Raw genomic sequence first — 21,515 nt, forward strand, 5'->3', positions numbered from 1 at the left:
GTATGTGTGTACGTCTGTCTGTACAGCCTCCCTCGTTATATGAACCCGTCGGGCTCACAGCCTCACATCCGGCTCGAAGGACCAATACCGGAAATGGATAAGGAATATATCCGTACTCTCATTTTCAGTCGAAAAATAAATTATACAGAAGTTTTCTAATGTTTTAATTAAAAACTGTGAATTGTCTTTGTATAATAAAACCTTTTGTTTTCTTCGCGTTTTAATCTCAAGAAAAAAAACGTACAATAGGACCATGTTGTGTCTTTTGTTTTAAATAAAAACATTGTTTTTTTTTCTTTTAAAGTTAAATGCCTAGCTGGGATCTAAAACTAGACCAAAACTTCCAAGGTCGGTGGTCGCGCCGCACGCACACCACTGGACCGCCACCCCTCACCCACACAGGCGCAGGACACGTGTACGATCACCCCTACACATGGTTGCCATAGCAACACAGCATCCTACTTCCACGCCCACTACCCCGGGGGCGAACTCTCAAGATATTACGCCCTACTTCGTTCGCATTGGTGAACTAAAGGGGTGTAGGAGCAGCGCGCCTGTGTGCGGCCGCTCCGGTCCCGCTCCGACCTGATGGAATTCACCAATTCCATTTTAAACTCGGTGACATCTACTTCTTCCGAAACTTTTCGATACAAGTACCGAATTAAAAGTTAACTAGCAAAACTCGCGTGTATACTGAATGCAAACCGAGCACTCAACTTTATTCGCAACATTCACCGTCCGCTCGTTAACAAACCTATTCAAATTTGAAGTATTAGTCGATTGAGGCAACATTTCTCGCGTCCTATCGCCACGAGTTCCAATTAGCGACTGCGGCTTGTCGCTCAAGTGGCGGTGACGTCACGCCGAGCTTTCATGCGGCTTCAATAACTACCCACTCAGCGATTTCTTCAATAGCCGGCCACTCCACCTGGCCTTCATTAGGGACCTTCTCAATGTACACGCAAAGCTGAAAAGATGCCTACTAATTTAAAAAAATGCAAGTTTTAACGAGAAAAGTTGTTTAGCTAATAAAGCAGCTGAGCGCAGCGTCAGCGCTAAGTATTTAATGGCGGCATCTAATTGCGTGATATAATTTTGAATTATCGCCGTCTGTCAACGGAACAAAGCGCGCTCAACTCTTTTGTTTCTACCGGTCGCGCCATAGACAAATCTTATTATGGAAATATTTTCAAATTAAGAACGCGCTGCTCCCGCATTATGCGTCTCGACTGTCATCATTGTCTATGGCTTCTTTTTGTTCGTCGCTCGCATGTCGAGGTTTTTCGACCACCGTTTCGGTTATTTTTTTCTTTTTTTAAACTGTCCCGAGCGTGAATGGAGGTCTTTGTTTGTTCGTGTTTTATTATTAATTAGTGGGGCTTCTTTGTTCGTGGTAATTATTGTCTTAATAAGCAGTTCCTGCTCTTCGACTATAGACGGGCGACGGGCGGAGGGATTGTCAGCCCTTTTACTTTTAAATTGCTTGGAATTATGTGTTTAGAGAACGTTTTTGGTCACTGCTACTTCACTCGCGTCGCTTTTTAAATTTGACAAGCTTTGAAATGCCTTTGTCATAACTGAATATGTCTACGTATGAGCTTTTAAAATATTCTTATGACAACCGTATTATATCTGCTTGACGATTTCATTATCCTTAGACTTGGACCAAGTCAGCAAAGTACATTCAGAATTCAATAACAAGAAATGTAAAAGTCACCTTTCATTCTTCTTACTCTTAAAAACACAACTATCAGAAGGTTGGCAATAAAAGCATCAAAATTAAATAAGTCTGCGTGTACTGTCGTTTATATCGCATAATAAAGTGGTGAAAAGAATTCCCAGTTTAATTAGAGGTGAGATACTCTGCTCGGAAGTGCGACGCGCTTCAATGGCCCTCGTTGGGCGCCATTTTGCATAATTGGGCGACGGCGAGGGTAGAACGAAATTTATACGTTCCAGGCGCCAATTTACTTGCTAATGACGCGTCGTCTTGCCATAGAGTAGTTGTCGGGTTTTTGTTGCCGTGGAACCTTGTTTTTTTAGGGTTGTGTGGAAGGCTGTTTGTTCATTTGTTTCTTTTTACGAAAATGTTTGGTTTTTTTTCGGATTCTGTAGTCTGTAGACATGACGCCGGTCCCGTTACGTTTTGTGTCTACTGGTCTTCAGCCAGGATCTGACTACGTCATCTTTTTGTGTCTGGAACGAACGAATTATTATTTTTTCCTGGTAAATATTCTGCCTTTTGAAAGTTTATAAACTAAATTTTTGCTTGTTTTTGTTGCAGACGGGGAAGATGGGCTTACCAGCGGGTGGAGGCCTATCGCTGTTCTGTCCTGGTGGCGAGCTGGGGCAGCCACCTCCTGCCCATATGGGCATACCTCCGCCTTACCAGCTCGACTCTAAATTAGGTAAGTTCATATTCAAATTAAACCCTGTTATGATTCATTTCCCTAAAATAGGGTTAGGTAAGACTTAAGTAGAACAACTTAATAATTAAGACTCAGTAGTTTTAATTAGATCCAGTTCAAAGTCAGTATTTTATTCACACGGAGCTACTAATATGACCGTTTATTTTCCTATAAAACTTATCTATAGAAAACCCATTCAAAACTCTCCAACTCATATGCAATTAGACATAATAAACAACTAAGTTGAATCTAAACACATAACGTACAAATATCATACAATTTCTTCAATACCCCTCTCATACACATACTGGACATGAAATAATATGTCCACACCAACAAGCAAGTTTGTTGAGCGAGATACTAACTAGTACATGTTACAGCGGCTGGGTTGGCGCGCACCCCCATGTACCCCTTCCCTGGGGGGACGTACCCCTACCCCATGCTCAGTCCAGAGATGTCACAAGTCGCAGCCTCATGGTGAGTTTACTATCATTTTGTTTGTTTTCATGAATATTGTGTGTTAAGGCTTGTTTTTAGCTATGGTTTATGTAAAGGCTGTAAAATGTTGAAAGCAAATACGCTACTAACCGTGCCGTCGACGGTGTAACTTTAAAAAAGTGTTTAAGTATCCAATTAAGCAATATTGCAAGTGTTTGTTGCTTGTTTTAGTTTATTGTCTGCTAAAGAAATAATACAAAAGTACAATACCTATAAAAAAAGCATTTCTAAGTACATAATCTAAAGTTCAATCTAAAAAAAAACTATTAATCTAAAACAATTTGATCATTCTAAGTATATCTAGTTAATAAATCTATGTATTTCCAGGCATACCCCAACAATGTATCCTATATCGTCAGCGGCGAGCGGGTTTCGAAGTCCGTACCCTACGTCGTTGCCAATCTCAAGTTCTAGTCTATCGAGGTATGGTATCCCTAGGTACATACAAACTTATTATATTAACAGTACAGGCCTATTATTTAACGATAATAAACAGAAAAAAACCTTAAAAAATTGTTCTAAAACATCTAACAGAAAAAAGCAGTAAAAATTTCTCCAAAAACTCTTGGTTGCCATTATCGGTAGTGGCGCCATCTATGTAAAGCAATTTTTGAAATTGGTCCTTTGGTACGCAAAGTTTTTAATGTTTTGTTATCGTAAAATAATCTGCCTGTACTGTATTTAATCATGATAGTTACTACTTCTACTCTCCTTCGAATATTTTAGATCACAATTCACCCTAATACTTATTATTATTACTAAAATCTAAGTTTAACAGCAGAATCCCTTCCCTTATTCAAAAGTAATTCACTAACAAAGTTTTATTTATTGTAATTCTTAATAAACTTTGCAGTATAAAGCAGTGCTTTGTCATCATGAGCCTGCTAAAAGATTTGATTCTAAAACCTTACATTTCTACCTATCCCATCAGAAGTTAATGTCACTCTCACTTATAAGAATGTCAGTTAAAACATCCCTAATCAATGTAATGATGTAAAAGAAGTAGCAACTATCTTTCTACAAAGAGTTCCTGACTAATTGTTGCTTTCCTTCACAGTGAATTATACCGGTTTTCCCCTACGTTGGGCGGAGGCCTAGGTTTGGGCCTGGGACCAGCACTCGTACCTCCTCCCCCCTCTAAGTCAGATCTTGACTCACATCACTCGAGATATGCAAGGTAAGATAAAGAAGAATTGAATAAATTGCTATCAGGTCAAAAATAGCTAATACACATCTCAATCATTGACTTATATAATTTATAAGTTAATTAGTAAACATAAGTAATTCGATGAGATCAGTGATAGATGGTATATATCAATATTTCGGAATATGTAGCTTGAAAGAACCGCGTAGATTCATATTAATAAATAGATAGACTTTTCAAATTAACTTATCTGATTAGATGGTACATAACATCTCCTTCTCGAAGTTCCATAAATATCAAATTGAAAAAAATATATTTAAACTACCTCTTTAATAAACGCAACACTATTGACTCAAAGACCAACATCAAAATTTAAAACCTTAAAAGGAGCAAAAGATATTTATTTAATTTTGCCAAAAACTCAACGTGAACTGTCTCACATAAATTGTCGTCAATTCAAGTTAATATTTATGGTGTTTCTCGCCTCAAAATCATGTATGTTTCATGGCACATCTCGACAAATGGTTTATACAATTTCCCATCGATTTGTCTTATGGTTTATGACCATTTGGCCGAGCATACAGATGTGTTATTAAACCCTAAGTTTTGGATATAGCGACAAAATGTACGTTTTCGAAGAATAAATCTCCCAAAAGTATTTTAAAACAATGTGGGCTGTATTAATATTGAATAATTCATTTTTTGTTTCGTTTTATCAAGTCCGGGTTTGTTTTAAAAATTGATGAGTTATCCTCTCAAGGAAAAGTGGCAATGTAATTCACTTATTTGTTACATCAGCTTTCTTAAAACAGGACAGATACTTCTTCCTCTTTAAATATTGTCCCTTGATGCAAAATATTATTATTTTGTATTACTATGAGTTTTACAATCCAATAGCAATAAAACCTAGATCCGCCACAACATCACTGCGTCAACAATACTAAAATAATTCTAAAAGTACATAAAAATTGTATCCATTTAATCCCAAAAAGTATTTTAACTGAAAAAACACGGACTGTTAGCGCGAACAAATATTTTTATTCACACCACGCTTCGAACTATTTAAACGGTACAAAAACAATTATAATAAAAACAATTTTTAACAAAACGTTTCAATCAACTGCACGCGAGTAACGCTTTTGTCACAAGTCACACCCTTTCTGCTTATCTCTGATCGTATCATAGCGTGATGGTATCGCTACGGCTATTATACTACTAAAAGTGCCCACCCTCTTGTTGGATAGATTGAAGATAAGGCGTGTAGGGGTGGGTTGGACACATGTTGTTATTTCTGCGATTTGTTTTTGAATTAATATGATTTTGTAATTTTTTCGTGAAGTGTTTTGAGTGGCTTGTAAGGGAACTTATACTTTTTGGGTATCAGGGTAAAATGAATAAATATTTTAAAGTGTATTGGCAAAGAAGTAAAGTATTAGCGACAATCACATCGGGTTTAGATCCAGAAAACTTAACTAACTATAACAACTAATGTAACATTTTTACAATATCGTGAACTGAAAATAAGACCCGTCTTTCCGAAATCCATCCTTATAACCTCTATAGAATAGAATTTATGGTGAGTATATTAATTGTGGTTCCAAAATAATATTCCATAATTATCTATACTAGCCTGCGCCACCTATGTGTAAAACTTATAACTTCTTTCGTCTGTGTTTAGAAATAAAAGTCTTCACAGTCCGTTACAAACTATACTCGAGTTTTATTATATAGTTTGTTAAGTCTTTGACTGCCAATAGAAAACTGTTGAAGGCAAATCCTCCACTAACGTCGGTCACCGGTGACCACCACGGCGTTCAATGTGTTATAACAAACGATTATACTAAAACAAACATACATTTAACAAAGGTAGAGAGTAGCTTGAACATGGTCCTTTCTGGTCCTTTGAGTCGCGAATAAAAAATACTCAGTAATTAACAACGCTACCGTATAAAATATGCGAGTTAAAAATAAACTGTCAACGGGATTGACTGATCAGGTAACACTGGTAACAAGAAAGCTGACTCCTCAGTACAAGTTGCCAGATTCAAAAACGAAATTCACATCAGTCAAAATTTAATAAAAAAAGGCGAGGTGTTAATGTTAGCGGGGAAGTTTTAAATACCTTTTTGTATGTTGATTTTGAGAAATTAAAACTTACTGATAACAATTAACTTAATTTTCAAGATCGAAACTTATGAATTTAAAGCATCAACTGCCGAAAGAAATCTCTTGAAGGCAAATCCTCTGTTAAGCGTCAGGCACCAGTGACCGACGTGGCGGTTAACGTGTTAATTGCATTTTTGATACCCCCTGGTAATATAGATAGATAATCAATAGATTCCTTGCTCAGACATCTTACTTGCATCCACTCGACCAACACAAGCAATTATTTTTAATAAAAATCGCTCCCGCCAACCGCTAGCACTGTAGCCCACGGCTACACAGCACATACATAAACTCAATATACATACAATCATGTAAATAAGTCCCTGGCGGAGAAATTTAATTAAGATGATATATGAGAGACGAGGTAACGGGCCGTCACCGGGTACAGTCAGCTAAAAAATACATGACACTGTTTGGCATTTAAAAAAAATATATACAAAAATGCCAAAATAATTAACGTGTTGTTATATTGAGATATTAATGCTTCGTTAGTCGTCTTATTGGTGGTGTTATGGAGTAAGAAGTCTTGGGTTCGATTCCCGAGACATATTTGATATGTTTAGGTCAAACTGCCTTGTTGGTTGGATGGAAATTGTCACTAGTTAGGTATTGCATTCGATTCTAGAATTTCTTTAAAGCAGTATTTCTTGTCATACTTATAGGAAATATTATTATCAATTGACTTAAAAACTTGATCATATTCAGCTTATAATAATATGTAAAAAAATCAGAAGAACTGATGATAGCCCTTAATTTATTTATCACAGAAGTCAACATTAAAATATATTTAATTAATAAAGACTTATAATAGCTACACAAGTTATTTATGATACAATAAATTACTTCCCCTTTAAACAAACAATTAAAAAATAAATTAAAAAAAAACAGTTGGAAAGTCCACAGCAGTTATATTATCGTGTAATTGTTAAATATAATTAAAAAAAATGCGATCTTTAACTATAATAGTTATGTTTAACTACAGTTTGTCCCATGTCGTTAACCACGCGACATTCAATCTACTGCATAATCTATTTAATTAATATATTTTATGTGTATCCGTTTGTTTGTTTGTTTGTCATCATTTATTACTTTCATTATGTAAAGGTATTTAGTTTCTTTTCTTTATTATGTTGTTAGTTTTCACATTAATTAATATAAAAAAATATAATCATAAATTCAATTATCATCAGGTGACTTGTCTGCACGTTTCCATTTAAAAAAATAGGAGCGCATAAATAGCGCCCTATTCCATACAAGAGAAATGAGGCTGCATAAATATAGGTATATAATTTTAATCTACATTTTAATACTGAGTTTCTTAATAAATATTGTTTTTGGATTTAAAAATCTAATTTTAAACCTTATTTTCAATACTCGGTAATTGACAATCCCTAGTCCGACAAAACTCTTTGGAAAAAATGAATCTTATCACTACTAAAATACCCAAATCTGGGAAGATTCCCCAATCACCCTTAAATTCCTAAGCCTAAAACTTGTAACGCCTCTGGTGTTTCGGGTGTGTAATGGGTGGCGGCGATTGCTTACCATCAGGTGAACCGTTTGCTCGTTAACCGGCTTATACCATAAAAAAACTAAAATATTGCAAAAATATCGCAACAATAACAAAACCCTTTAAACTTTGTCACCTGACTGTACTTAACACATAATTACGGCGCGCGCGCCGAATACCTCGTTTGGGTGCGCACACGCATTGTGCCCGGATTTTCTTTCTCTTTTTATATCATTCCCCATTTTTAAAATGTATAGGAAGTCGTATATTCCCTGATACTTTAGTTATATTCGGAACTAATTTGGTATAAAACTTGTATATGTATTGGTATAACCAACAGTTATATGTCACTGACAATATATTTTATTATATCTATTTATACGATTTTAGAATTCTCAGCTCCGGAAGTCATTTTTTATTTCGCTTCGCTTTCTTTCGTTTTTCGTTTTACGTATTCGAGAGTGTTGTGGTGTTTTCTAATTAATGGAGTAGGTGGACAACGGTTTGGTGTCAGTAAATTTTAGGAATTTCTTTTATTGCCTAGATCTTGACGTCACGTCTGTCATTAATCAGCCTAGGCAGTAAAAGCATCCACTTTTCATCAGTTATGTTTAAAGCAAATCTATCTATGAGGGGACTTACTCTTGTAGCGACATTGATATTGTGAAAAATTGACTGATCAATATCAGTTGGTTTCAAGAGTACCTAAGCACCCTGGAAGTCATTGAGACAAGCCAATGTCCAGCAGTGGACATCCAATAGCTGATATGAGGATAATGATGAAAATCTACTTTCTTAAATTATTATATAGTCATCATATGAATAATCATCGAGAGTTTGAATTAACATAGTAAAATGGTATAGCGAGTGTCAGATCTAGTTGTTAAGTCCCATTAATTGTTTCGCTATCTTCACGACATCTATGACATGCAGGAGCTATTTAGTCTGTAAATGGGTTTTATGAACGTAGTTGTTCTTATCTAGAGTAGAGTGTCTCATCTTAGGGCTTAGGGCTTACGTCGTCGCCATCATTACAACATTTTAGTTGCAGTTGTATCTAATTATTTCTTCGTCCTCATATTTTGACCACGGTTTTGTCCGCTTGACTTACTGCCGTACTCAGAGACATTTAATGATTACTTAAACTATTCCTTAGTAACGATTTTGTACCAAAAACAATTGCTAAGGACTGGGTTAAGTAACCTTCAAATGACTCTGAGTACGGCGGTTAGCCTGTGTCCTTCTCCGTAATAACAACTATAAGTATTTAATATTTCAAGCAGATTAGTTAGGTAGATAAAGCTTAAAGAGGTAACAAACAAACCTACATAAGCATTAATGAGATTATAGTTGTGATAATCATGCATTCGCTTCAGACCCTTAGCATGTCTCAAGACATCCATCTCCCAAATATTAGGACATTTATTTGTAACACCAGAGTGTTATTAAGAGTTATTTGTAACACCGGAGTGTAACACATAAGTGTCGTAAAACTTAAACTAAAAAAATGTAACAGATCCCACCAAAATTTTGTTGAGAATTTTACTACAAGAGTAGCTAATTAATTTAAATTATAACATTAGAACTTAGTTCATAAAAAACCTAGATTAAATAACCTTTTTTAGTCTTAATCTAGCGGCAGCCTTAGAAGATGAGTTATAATCTTCTTATCTACTCAGCCATCCATTTTAAGGCCGGGACTCCACCAAAGCGGAGACGAGACGAGCGGAGAGGAGATGTTTTTTAAACAACCAATAGAATTGAGTTATTGACACGTCTCCTCTCCGCTCAGCTTCAGTGGAGATCGCTGTGCGGAGAAGTGTAATATTTGTATGTCGCGATGGAAGCGGAGATGTGAGCTGTGCGCGGACGACGCGCAGTGGAGACGAGAGATGTGAGCGGCGTGCAGTGAGCGATGTCACCCTCCCCCCTCTTGCCCGCTAGCAACCCGCAGAACCCCGCGCGCGCGCCGGCCGGCCGTGTCAGAATGCGTACTGAGCACTCAACGCCCCGCACCCGAGCTGAAAAACATCTCTTCTCGCACAGCACACAGCACACCGCACACATCTCCGCTTTGGTGGAGTCCCGCGAGCTGAAAAACATCTCTTCTCGCACAGCACACAGCACACCGCACACATCTCTGCTTTGGTGGAGTCCCGGCCTAAGACTTAAAATTTTGCGTCTATTTTTGGGAAATCACGAATAAGGTCACCATTTTTGTATACTTACAGTTAGAATCATCTTAGGCGACATTGTGACTAATTTGTTTGTTTAAAATCCAACTTTAAGATTGTTTGGTTTAGATTTAAAACTGTTTAAACCGTTTAATCTGTGAGTAATCTCTTTAGACTTTACTTATTTGTAGACGAGTTAGTGGATTGACAGGAAGAATTCGTAGAATCCATGTTGTATTAATTCGTCTTAATGAGTTCTGGTTTATTCTGGATTGGGGCTGAAATACCAGTTTTATCACTTTCTGTGTTAACGTTTTTGTTCTATGGGATCACCAAATCATATTTTATAAACGCGTCTACTATATTTCGACTGGTATATAGGAGTCCTACGGAAATTATTTTTTACCATTTCGACCACCTCAAATTCTATCCAAACGTCTATAAAAATAAACCAATAAAACAATCAACGGATCATTAAAAAAAAAACAAATTTTAAATCAGTATTCTCTCCGTAATGACGAAGCTACTCGGCATCGTTCGTGTCGGATCGGCTGCGCCCGCGCACGCCGGAAACGCCGCGTCTATTTCCAACCGGACGCACACTGTTTATTGTCGTCTGTCTGTGTGTCGTTAACACCTAAACTAGTTATTAACATATCGATCCCACTACAACTGTTGCTGAATGGGTTTTAGTATGGTTAGAAAAAGAAAAAAAATAATCATTGGTTTTTATTGGTTGACATATTTTATGGCATTGTTAATTTTAATCGAAAAAGGAATGTGATATTATGAGCCTAATGTTTGATAGCTAGAGAACCGGCTTTCACATGTAAAACTATTGTGTAATAAGTCGAGACCAGTTCACAAAAAAATATGTATTTTTTGCCAAAATGTTACCTGTATCGTTTAGATTATCCAAGGAAGAACGAAATTACTTCTAACTCCAAAATTACTAACTTGTCTAAATGTCTTCTAGTTGAGGCAGAGGGCATCCATAGACATCTTCCATCACAATCTCATGACACTTACTGCCGTACTCAAAGTCATTTAATATCTACTTAGTCCAGTCCTTAGTAATTGTTTTCGATACAAAATCGTTACTAAGGAATAGTTTAAGTAATCATTAAATGTCTTTGAGTGCAGCAGTAAGTGTAATCAACAATATACACTATCTAAGCCCACTACGCTATTACTTTCCAGATCGCTAGAGAAAGGCAGCAGCAGTTCTTCAAGCGACAAGCCTTCAGACAGTTCAGCCAATTCAAATAACAAGGAACAAAATAAAAAGCCACATATAAAGAAACCCTTAAACGCTTTCATGCTTTACATGAAAGAAATGAGGGCAAAGGTAGTGGCTGAGTGTACATTAAAGGAGTCAGCTGCCATCAATCAAATCCTTGGCCGACGGGTGAGTTCAAACTTTCCATATTTTCCGTTAAAAAAGTAAAAAAAAAACCGTTAAGAATTCGAATTTTAAAAGCATAAAAATTCAAAATTTTACCGTTAAATTCCAGTTTGCAGTTCGAAATTCAATTCAATTTGAAATTCAAAAATCGTATTCTAAAATTAAATGATTCTTAATTTTACAGTTTTATTTTCTATTTTCTTTTTTTTATTTGTATTTTGTTTTATCCACGACCAGTGCTAGGTTTGTGTTGACGTTACATCAGTCCCGATGTAGTATGCTGTCGGATGGGGTTTAATATCCGTTTTACTGAATTTACTGTGCCTCACTTTATGACCAAGTTACGAGAAACTATTCATTTATAGCATCTACAGTAACATTTTCAATAACACGACTCTTCGACCTATCACTAAACGACCAAGCTCATTGAATCAGTCGTGACATCAATACCAGTGTCTACATAAAGATTTATTTAGCAGTGCTAAGCATCTTGCATCACGACTGTCAATCAATCCGATCTTAACTCGTTAATTAATCAATTAATTATGTATTTAACCGGCACTTGTAAAGCAACGTCTATTCAACAGTAGAATACATCGGGATTGTACACATTGCTTACATGACGTCATCGAGCCGTAATTGGAAGAGGTTTAGCTAATCAGAGGTTAAATGGATGTCAACAACCTCGTTCTGGTCGAGACAAAGTTCGGTAATGTGATGTAAGCAATAACTTGGATTGTGTCCGCATTCAATATCAATGTTTGGCTCGGCGTAATCTGCGCCAGCCTTTGTTAATCTTGTTAGGAATACGATTCGTCACCGCGCGTCCAGCCTCGCGCCGCGCGAGACAATGCGGCCCCTATCTCACATCTAGTAGTTGCATTGAATAATAACTAGCCTGTAACATTACGAGAACCGAACCCGCTCTCCGTAGCCCCGGAACGCGATCTCATTCCTAACAAGAGTAACAATGTATTTACAAAAACTGAGTCGAGCCACATGTCGGCGACTGGTAACCCAATATCCTGGTGTCATAATACGCAGTGGCATTCGTTGAGCCGCGAGGAACAAGCAAAGTACTATGAGAAAGCGAGACAAGAGCGACAGCTCCATATGCAGCTGTACCCCGGGTGGAGCGCGAGGGACAACTACGGTTACGGCTCCAAAAAGAAAAAGCGGAAAAAGGACCGCAGTCCCGCAGAGCTGGGAGGTACTGGAGCTAGCCGCGACGTCACGGGGCTCTTGTCACACGGACGCTTGAACACTGCTTACCCTCCCTGACGAGTCCCGCACCCCCACTAACACAGGAGACTTGCTTGTTGTCCGGTGGCCTCACGTGTTAACCGACGGCTTGCCCCACACTAACGTCGCATCCGTAACCCGCCCCGTCCCGTGTGTGTGTGTGCGTGCCTGTATGTGAGCGGTAGTGTCTGCGGCCGCTGTGCTAGGGACGGCTGGCCCCGTCTACGTGTTACGTGTTCTGTGTACTGTAGTCGTCCAGTGAACGTGTACTGTGCGCCCACCCCCGACCGGAAACTATATTGGTTTGTTATATGTCTAGTCGAGACGCGTGAACCGACCGCAGAATAGGTTCTGGGAGGAACATCACAATTGGCCATTCTCATTCTGTAGGGGACAAAATTGTGCGATTAGGTCGCCGGTCGCCGGTCGCTAGCACGTGCCCAGGTCGCGTCCACCGTCACAGTGCATTTCTCTGTTTTCTTTCCATATTCGGCGCGTTCACGATACAGTGGCATGCGCTCGGCCGCGAGGAGCAAGCCAAGTATTACGAGCTGGCGCGCCGAGAGCGGCAGCTGCACATGCAACTCTATCCCGATTGGTCGTCTAGGGCTAATACGCAAAGGGGCAAGAAGAGGAAACGAAAACAGGAGACAACCGATGGAGGTACTGCCTTTCACTCCGTCGACGAGCGTCCTTCCCCATCCTCCCCCATCCCCGTCACTCCTACAGTCCTCTCCCACCCCGCGTCGTGATTCAGCTGGACAGCATCGCTCCGGCGAGATGTCGTAAGTCGGTCACGGCGCGGACACATGTCCCGGAGCGCCGAACGTCTCGTTTGAATGCGATACTCGCATCGGCTCATTAAAAAAATGAGGTCAATTAACGAAGGATTAAGTCCGGAGACGTTGGCAGCTCACTCCTCGCCCTCCCCGTCCCCCGCGGACATCGCTGCCCCGATCCTCTCCCGCGAGAGTTCAATTGCTTTGAACTCCGCTCCGAACGGACCGAGCGACATAGTAACACAGTCTTGGTTGAAGGGGTACGAGGTTGTAGACATACAATATATTATATATACAAGTATTTTTGTTTATTTCATATTTATCGCATTTATTTATTTGATTTGAAACGCTATATTAAGAGAGAGATCGTCACGCAAGTCCTTCGAAGGTTGTCCCGGTTTGAAGCTTCCGTTTTGCTCCGAGTGCGAGAGGGAGCGTGCATGTTCTACAAGCAGTCAATATTTGAGTACTTGAGTAATTGCTTTGCAGGGAGAGTAGTTTGATGTCGGACGAGGCTGGGACAGCCTTCTCTCGGTACCTCGGCTAGTGGACAAGTGGCGCCACGTCCACGCGCGGCTCCACCGAGGACTAGATACACGGCTGCTGATGCTTATGTGTCTGCGGTGCAATGATACTGGCCAAATAAATTCACAAATATTTATTTTGATTCCGGAGAACCTATTCTGCTTCAATTTGCTTATAGACGTCATGTTTATTTGTTTTTGTTCGTCAATAGAGTAGTTTTTAGCATTTATTTTGTTCAAAGTTTATGCGTGTAGTTTATTTTAAAACCAATGTTTTTTCCGTTGTTCCCGTTCATTTGTCCCATCCTGGCTTGCATGGACTAACACTGAGGGATTGCATGCTGTGCTTGTAGACTAGTGTACTTACGTAGTAGCTGTCATGTCGAGCGCTTCAAATATGATTTCCAGTAAATTAATTACCCCTGATCGAATCATTGCCATGGTAACGCATTTCTTTTTATTTCAACGATGACAATTAACAATTTACTCGACATCATATTTTTTGTGATAATTTGCAATGTTTGATTAGTATTTGTTTTGCTTAAATTTTGATTGGTTGAATGTCACGAGTGATTATAGTATTGGACGTTCAAGAATGTATACTAACAGGTATTATTGTAAAACTTTCAGGAAACAATTTGAAGAAGTGTCGAGCGAGATATGGTCTCGACCAACAGAGTCAATGGTGCAAGCCTTGCAGGTCGGTATTGCATTTATCTTTTTATTTTTTCTTTTCGCTTGTGCAAAAATTAAGTGTTGATTAGCTGACGGTACTTAGAGTACGGTCAGTTAATTCATTGTTTCTCTGTGGAAAGACTTGGCTGGCTTAACTGACACGCCAAGAGTAGCCCGGTCACTTTACTTTGGCATTTATATTTTAAGAAAAATCTATTGAGATATCTAAAAAATCAGATCTATGTAGTAGTTTTGTTTTGTTATTATTTTTATGTTTTATTACAATATAGTATATAAATTAAGGATTTTTATACGATACGGCGAAGGAGCTTATTCAGAAAATGTGTCTTTTCACAAAGAAATAAGAGATGTTTAGATAAAAATGAATAGATTTTTTTGAAAGTAGCCGAAGGAGGACGTAGTGTAGGGAATGAGGAGGCGGCGAGGGAGGAGGGGCAATCATTTGTCGAAAGCTTTCAAAAAAATCTGGACACATTTTCTGAATCGGCTCGCTTCTTATAAATATGCGTTGTAAGGTTCATGTTTACTTATCAAAATGTTTTTTCCACTCATGATTGCCGCTTCTCATGGACCCTGGACCTGCTGGCACTATTGGTGACTCGTTTACTGATTACCTATTACATTTTTACCAACCTTTTCGTTCACTTTTTTATTTTATTTTTAAATTTTTATTTCGATTTCTTTTTTACCACACGCCACTTGACTCGATGTTATTTTGTTATTATTGCTAATTTTACCGCTTTATTTATTTACATATATACAATTAATATTTAAATAACTATTTTAATTCCTTCATAAAACCCCTCCACCTTCATGGATCCTCTCTAACACCAAATCTCATAACTCCCCACCTTCATGAATCTTTCCTTTGTCATTGCTGGGCTACAGCCCCGAGTCAAGTAGCGTGATGGTCTCCGGAGGGCTGGGCCTCCTCCGGCCGGAGCCGGCGACCTCCCTCCCGGCCTCCAGCCTGGTGAGCCCTCAAGAGCCTACCTACGTAAACCTCTAGTGCCGGCCTCACCCCGCCGACGGCCACTCAACGGTTGGTGACGAGTTGAAAAGAAACTGAGTGTTGTAGTTTAAAGAATTAGATTGATTTCTTATTAAAAATGGCTCAAATATATCTTTAAAATACATTTTTGGTCCGTTCGCATACCTAGAAGCCCTATTTCATTGGTCTTGATGCCTGCTGTGATGTTGATAGTCTGCTGTGAGATACCAGAAAGAACTCTATTTTTTTTTGAGGGGGGAAAATCATCCAATGCTCCAGAAAAAACACAAGGATTGATGTGGTTTCCGACACAACATTTTAATTACGCAACCAAGTTGACTCCAGGCTGCTTACTCTTGAAACCAATCTCAATATCAATACAGTTTCAATCTAATAAAATCTCAAATAATACTGAATATATACTATACAACCCCAATCGTAGCTGTTAAAATAGCATTCAGAGTACGGAATATAAAGCCAAACTCAATACCATTTAGTTCATTCAATATCCACGCAATACGGATGCAATGGGCGCTAGTGTTGCAACTCAAGAGTACGAAATTTCACAATATCAATGTCGATCAATCAGAATTGTATTCAAGAGTAAACCCCAGTAGCCTCAATATAAGTTTGCTTTACGTTAAAAGTAATCGAAACGAGAGTGCGTGGATCTCTGATTGGTTGGTTTATTCGAGCCGGCCAATCAGCGCATGAGAGATAGATTACTTAAAGTAAACTCATACTAAGGGTACAGGTGGTAGGACTGTGGTGTGTTAATGAAATAGGGCTTTAAGCTTCGTTAACGTGTGTAGAGAGAAAAAGAAACATATTTTAAGTAGTCTACACACTATATAAGTTTTTAAACTGACATGGTCACCAACACTAACATTAGAACTTAAGACGGTACGATACGACGATATTTACCATGTTTATTTATGTCTATGAGTTTAACTCGAACTCGAGTTCATCCGTGATTATGGCGCTTGCAACAGAGCCGAAATATCGGAAACTCAGACGTAAATAAACATAGTAAATAATCTCGTGTCAAGTTCTAATGTTAGTCTACACACTAGGCGTATTTGTAAGAGACGTTTTTTGCCGTAATGATACGCCGTATGCGAACGGACTTGCATTCTATACATGTTTGCCTTAGAAGAATTTGTTTTAATTTTAAAGATGAAGCCTGTATTTTTTGTTCAAAACGGAATGAAGTGTTATATGTTGTCGTAGGTAGATTTTGCTTGGGACCTAGGTGTGAGGCGTCGGTAGCGTTGGCTGCAGTTGAAAACGAATTTATTTATATGTATCATTGAATGATTAACTTAAATATACTAAGCTGATATAACTTTTGAATTTACTATATAAAAAACTCAAAGTGATAAAATACAAAGAAAAATAATTAAGGTTATAGAGAATTTGTTTTAGTTTTAGAAAGTGATAACTACTGGATACGCTATGGGTAAATCCATTACTTTTTCAAACTAATCCTTAAAACAAAAGCGACACTCCTTAGAGTAAGCAAAAGGAAAACTCTGTATGATCCACAAATTGTTCTTCCGTGTCTGGGTGCCATATGTATGTATGTATGTGAACTAGTATATTTATAAACACACTCATGACACAGGAGTAAAATTAGGGGGCATCGTTTTTTTATTTAAAAAGAACAAAATATATTTCACGGTGACCAAAAATACATTTTAAGAAAAACAAAGAAATAATACTGTTTTCTTGATAATTACGTAGTAATATTCCAGTCGACGCTACCCAAAGCCCTAATACCTGCGTCCCCGTGTATCAGTTGTATACTGAAATTATTTAACAAACGTTCCAGCATGAGTGTTCAATGTTACTCGCGTGGTTTTATTTTACAGTTTATTTAACCTGTTTTCAGCATGTTTCAGTTAACATTGTGATTATGATTTCTGTGTTATTTGTCCAGTAGGCTAGTCTAGCTTTTATTGTGAGTCGGACTGTTTCGTAATTGTTATATTAAATCAGTAAAATTTAAGATGTTTTGAAGTATAATTTGGAACTGAAATTAATGTAACGTTTATGAAACAGTCTATTGTTTTGTTCACATAATTTTTGAGTCTCTATTAAATGTTGTCTGTTTGTAGGCGGAAGAAGAAGTGCGTACGCTACATGGAAGCCCTAGCGGCCGCGTCGGGGACGGTACCGATGCCGATGGCGACCCCGCAGTCGCCCTGCTCTGAGGAGGACGTGAAACTGGAGGAGATGTCGGACGCGTCGAGCGACGGCGACGCCGACACGCCGCTGAACTCGGCGTCCAGCCCGGGCGCGCTGTCCGCGCTGTCGTCGCTGGCGTCGCCCGCGTCGGAGCCCGCGCCCGCGCCGCGCCACCCCGTGGGCACCAACCCGCGCGACGCCAACAACCCGCTGTCCGTGGGCCAGCTGACGTCGCAGAGCTGGCCCCGCGCCGCGCCGCGCCCCGGCCACGAGGTCATCTCCGTGTCATAGTGCCGCGCCCCGTCTGCCCGCCGCCGCCTCGCGCCGGGCAGCGCAGACCCCGCAGTGCAGTGCAAACTATCCGTTCTCTGCTCCGCTCGCTGGTCTCGTCTACTGAACTTATACCGGCGGACCACAGAGCGGCTAGTTTACCTCGGACGAGTGGTGACATCTATCGAACAGTGCGTGAGACGTTTACCGCCACCTAGCGACCGCGGCGTGAGACGAGTCGTGTCGGTTGTGATATGAACATTACGATAAGAACCGATTGTTGCTACTGTTCTAATAACTAATGTTTGGAGGAACCCGTAATGACTAACCTACCTCTGTTCGGCTTATTGACGAGTGTTGAGCCGCGGGACTACCGGCACTTTCGTGAACTATAGCGGACTTATAATATATTCTATAACCTAAAGCGTACAGTTTGTTCATGTAATAAGTAAACGGGCCTAATGTGTAACTATTAATGTGTATGCACCAAGTGCTCGGTGGTCCGGCGGCTCGGAGTCGTGCAACTATAGAGTGGCTGGTTCTACATAACGTACTATAAGTAGTCCATTCTTCAGTCGAAGTGATCTCAAAATTGTGAGCCCGAGTCAAGTCATGTATAGTGCATTCTCCCCGCGCCTTGTTGGCCAAGTGCTCGCTTCATTAGTCACATGACGATGTGCCATGTTTCCGATATAAACAACTTTCTGAAATTAATACTTGTCAATTTCTATTATTTCCCTCCTGGTTAAAAATTAAATGCCTGTCGAATCATGTTCACCACTCAACTTTGCAGTCATTACTATATTTATTATTCGATGAGTGATTAACTTTTAACTATTTACTCTCTCCATTTAATTGTCCACCAACTTTCATATTTGATTTGACAAGTTTTCTTCTATTATAAACGTTAATATTTGGTCAATAAAGGCGAGATTTCCCTACCAACTTTACCATGAATAGTCAGCAATACTTTTAGTAACTTTTTATCATAAACTGTTGATTTTCAAACAACTATAACTAATTAAATCCTTTACTAAAGTTTAAAAACTACATTACTGTTTAAAAATTTGACAATTTATAATCTAGTTAAACATCGAAACAATGCATGCACGATATTTTCATTATCTAATTAATTTTTCATTAAGTAATATTGTGTCAAACGATTTTCGGATCTCCAGCTCTTTTGTTACGGACTATTTTTGTTTAACAGGCCTCTCTTGCTTGACGATTGGGCATTCGCCTAAACGTGGATCATTGTTGATCGGACCTAATTTTTTAATTTGAATACAGAAACATACTTAGCATACGTTACGTTGAGAAAAATATCTTTATTTACACACTTTGAATTGAATAGTGCTATCTGATCCGTACTTTTTCGTGATTAGATGGTTTTAATCAATAGAAAGTGTTGTGGAAATTAAATTGAGTGTGTTTTTAGTATGTTTCTGTATGGGAGGGTGGTTGTAAAATGCTTTTTCGTCAGTTGCGACTAAGGCCTGATGTTCTAATAACTTCCCTACGGCCTGCACCAGATGACGGTTCCACGTAGCGTTATAGATTTTTGAATTTAGTTATTAATATGTTTTCCCTTCGCGGTATGCGTGTATAAAGTTATTGTTAAGGCGAACGGAGGGAAAATTGTTTTTCCGTTGTACGGAACTTGTTAGACTGTCGTAGATTAGACTAGGCACGTTGTATGAGTGAAGTATATCATAAGGTGTTGTGCCGAGTGCCCTTTGCGCAATATATTAGACATATATTTAAATATACACGTTAGTAATTTATAAAAATGGAGTAAAAGACACGTCGTTGGTTGTAACGTATACTAAATGTGTCTTTGTTAGTGAATTTGATATGTATTGTGTTGTTTAATAATGGAATTATGTCTTTAAAAATAACATGTTAAATGTATTGATTTATAATACTTCGTTTACATGATTTATACGCTAATAAACTATCAACTTTGGTGCGAAATAGGGTCTCCTAGTACAATTTTATAACAACGCCATCTATCTTGCGCTGAATGCACTACAAGTTACAACTGTATCCGCAAGGTGACCGATGAAAGTAAGCATGTCGAATGGCATATCGGGACAACACCACTCTGTATATGTGTAAGTACATACATGATGTAAAAATATAGCTATAATCTAACTGTGTCATATTAGAATATAAGTGTACTATGCTACTTACATATGTATACATTTATTATTATATAAAAAGAAGTTTAAAAGAAAAATATTAGTTAAATACTGACTCGAAACTGAAAAAAAAAATGTTTGGTACATACGAAGACACAAGATATTTTATAATTGGCAACCCCTATAGGAGTCAAATTTGTAAATAAATTTGTAATTCACGAATATATAGGACATTTTGGTATAAAGATATTGCATTTATATTATTATTGAAGCGATGAGTGCCCTCGGAATGTTCTCGGATGGTTTGTTTTGTCCAACAAATGATTTTTGTTAATTACTTTTTATTGTTATTATTAAGAATTTTAACGTTGTTACTTGAAATACCAACCGCACACTGATTTATAAATTACTATTCGTGATTAGTGATTGAATTTTTATCGGATCAGCTGACCTAAAGCGATACAACTTATATCAACTTATAATATTTTACTTGCGACATCAGCTTTTTATACTTTGACCGAAAGATGAACATTGAAATTGTAATATCGAATAATTTTAAAGCACTTGCATGAAATCCGAATTTGTGCAATATTAAATGAAAATGGGTACTGTATAGTTTTCTAAATGTATAATTAGATTTTCTTAAAATTAATTAAATAAGGATTATTTTTGAGTTTTATTAGAGAATGATGGATTTGATTTTTTTTTTATTACTTTATTACTTATTTCGGAAAAAGATATGCGATGGAAGTTTTTATTTTTAATACTTGATGATTTTTATCCCGTGCCAAAACCATCTAGGACTATTAATTGCCAGGGAAATCGACCAGTTAAGTTATGTCATTATGTCTGTGCCAAATTCTGTATGAAACCAACTGCAGGTATTTGCATACCTTCGCGTCTTTATGTTGATAGATTTTATAGGTTGTTTTTTATTGTTAAGAGGGTAAAGACAGTTGGCTGTAATGCCAGTTATATTTTTTTTGTAGTAAAAATTTGACAAATTAGTAAACTCATTCATTAGGTCTGTTCCCATGTCTTGTGTTCAGTTGAACGAATATTATTTTAATAAACAACTTAAAAATTGTATTTTTGATGTTTTATTTTCCTATCTCTTCTTTTTTTTTATATTTGATGGGTCGACGTTTGGTCTCTATCTCACCTGATGGTAAGTGATGATGCGCCTACGATGAAGCACGTCTGCTCATAAGAAAGCTATTCACTCGGGCTTTATAGATACCCAGGTTATACCCATCAGGAAACACAGACTCCGATAAAGAATTCCACTCCCTAGCAGTTCGCACAAGGAAGCTTGAAGTAAAGCGCTTCGCTTTTTAGAATAATCATACAAATCATATTTTTCAGTAGTACATATCACTT

At 38.2% G+C, this 21,515-nt stretch overlaps 1 protein-coding gene across 7 annotated transcripts in view; it reads left to right on the forward strand.

The window, feature by feature from the left end:
• LOC118280562 (protein pangolin, isoforms A/H/I/S) overlaps positions 1-21,224 on the forward strand; it is a 149,641-nt gene extending 128,417 nt beyond the window's left edge. For 2 of the 7 annotated variants that reach the window (XM_035600642.2, XM_035600645.2), the window contains 8 exons: positions 2,285-2,408; positions 2,789-2,885; positions 3,234-3,344; positions 3,964-4,083; positions 11,101-11,308; positions 12,350-12,515; positions 14,481-14,550; positions 17,655-21,224. In XM_035600642.2, coding sequence (XP_035456535.1) covers positions 2,285-2,408; positions 2,789-2,885; positions 3,234-3,344; positions 3,964-4,083; positions 11,101-11,308; positions 12,350-12,515; positions 14,481-14,550; positions 17,655-18,015 — 1,257 coding nt within the window. In that variant the 3' untranslated portion in view covers positions 18,016-21,224. Of the gene's footprint in view, positions 1-2,284; positions 2,409-2,788; positions 2,886-3,233; positions 3,345-3,963; positions 4,084-11,100; positions 11,309-12,349; positions 12,516-13,056; positions 13,211-14,480; positions 14,551-15,434; positions 15,589-17,654 lie in introns of all 7 variants that reach the window. The other 5 variants (XM_035600644.2, XM_035600646.2, XM_035600648.2 and 2 more) reach the window with 4 other exon arrangements.
• The last annotated feature ends 291 nt before the right edge of the window (positions 21,225-21,515 follow it).

Source organism: Spodoptera frugiperda, chromosome 16 (assembly GCF_023101765.2).
Source record: "Spodoptera frugiperda isolate SF20-4 chromosome 16, AGI-APGP_CSIRO_Sfru_2.0, whole genome shotgun sequence".
NCBI classification, from domain to species: domain Eukaryota; kingdom Metazoa; phylum Arthropoda; class Insecta; order Lepidoptera; family Noctuidae; genus Spodoptera; species Spodoptera frugiperda.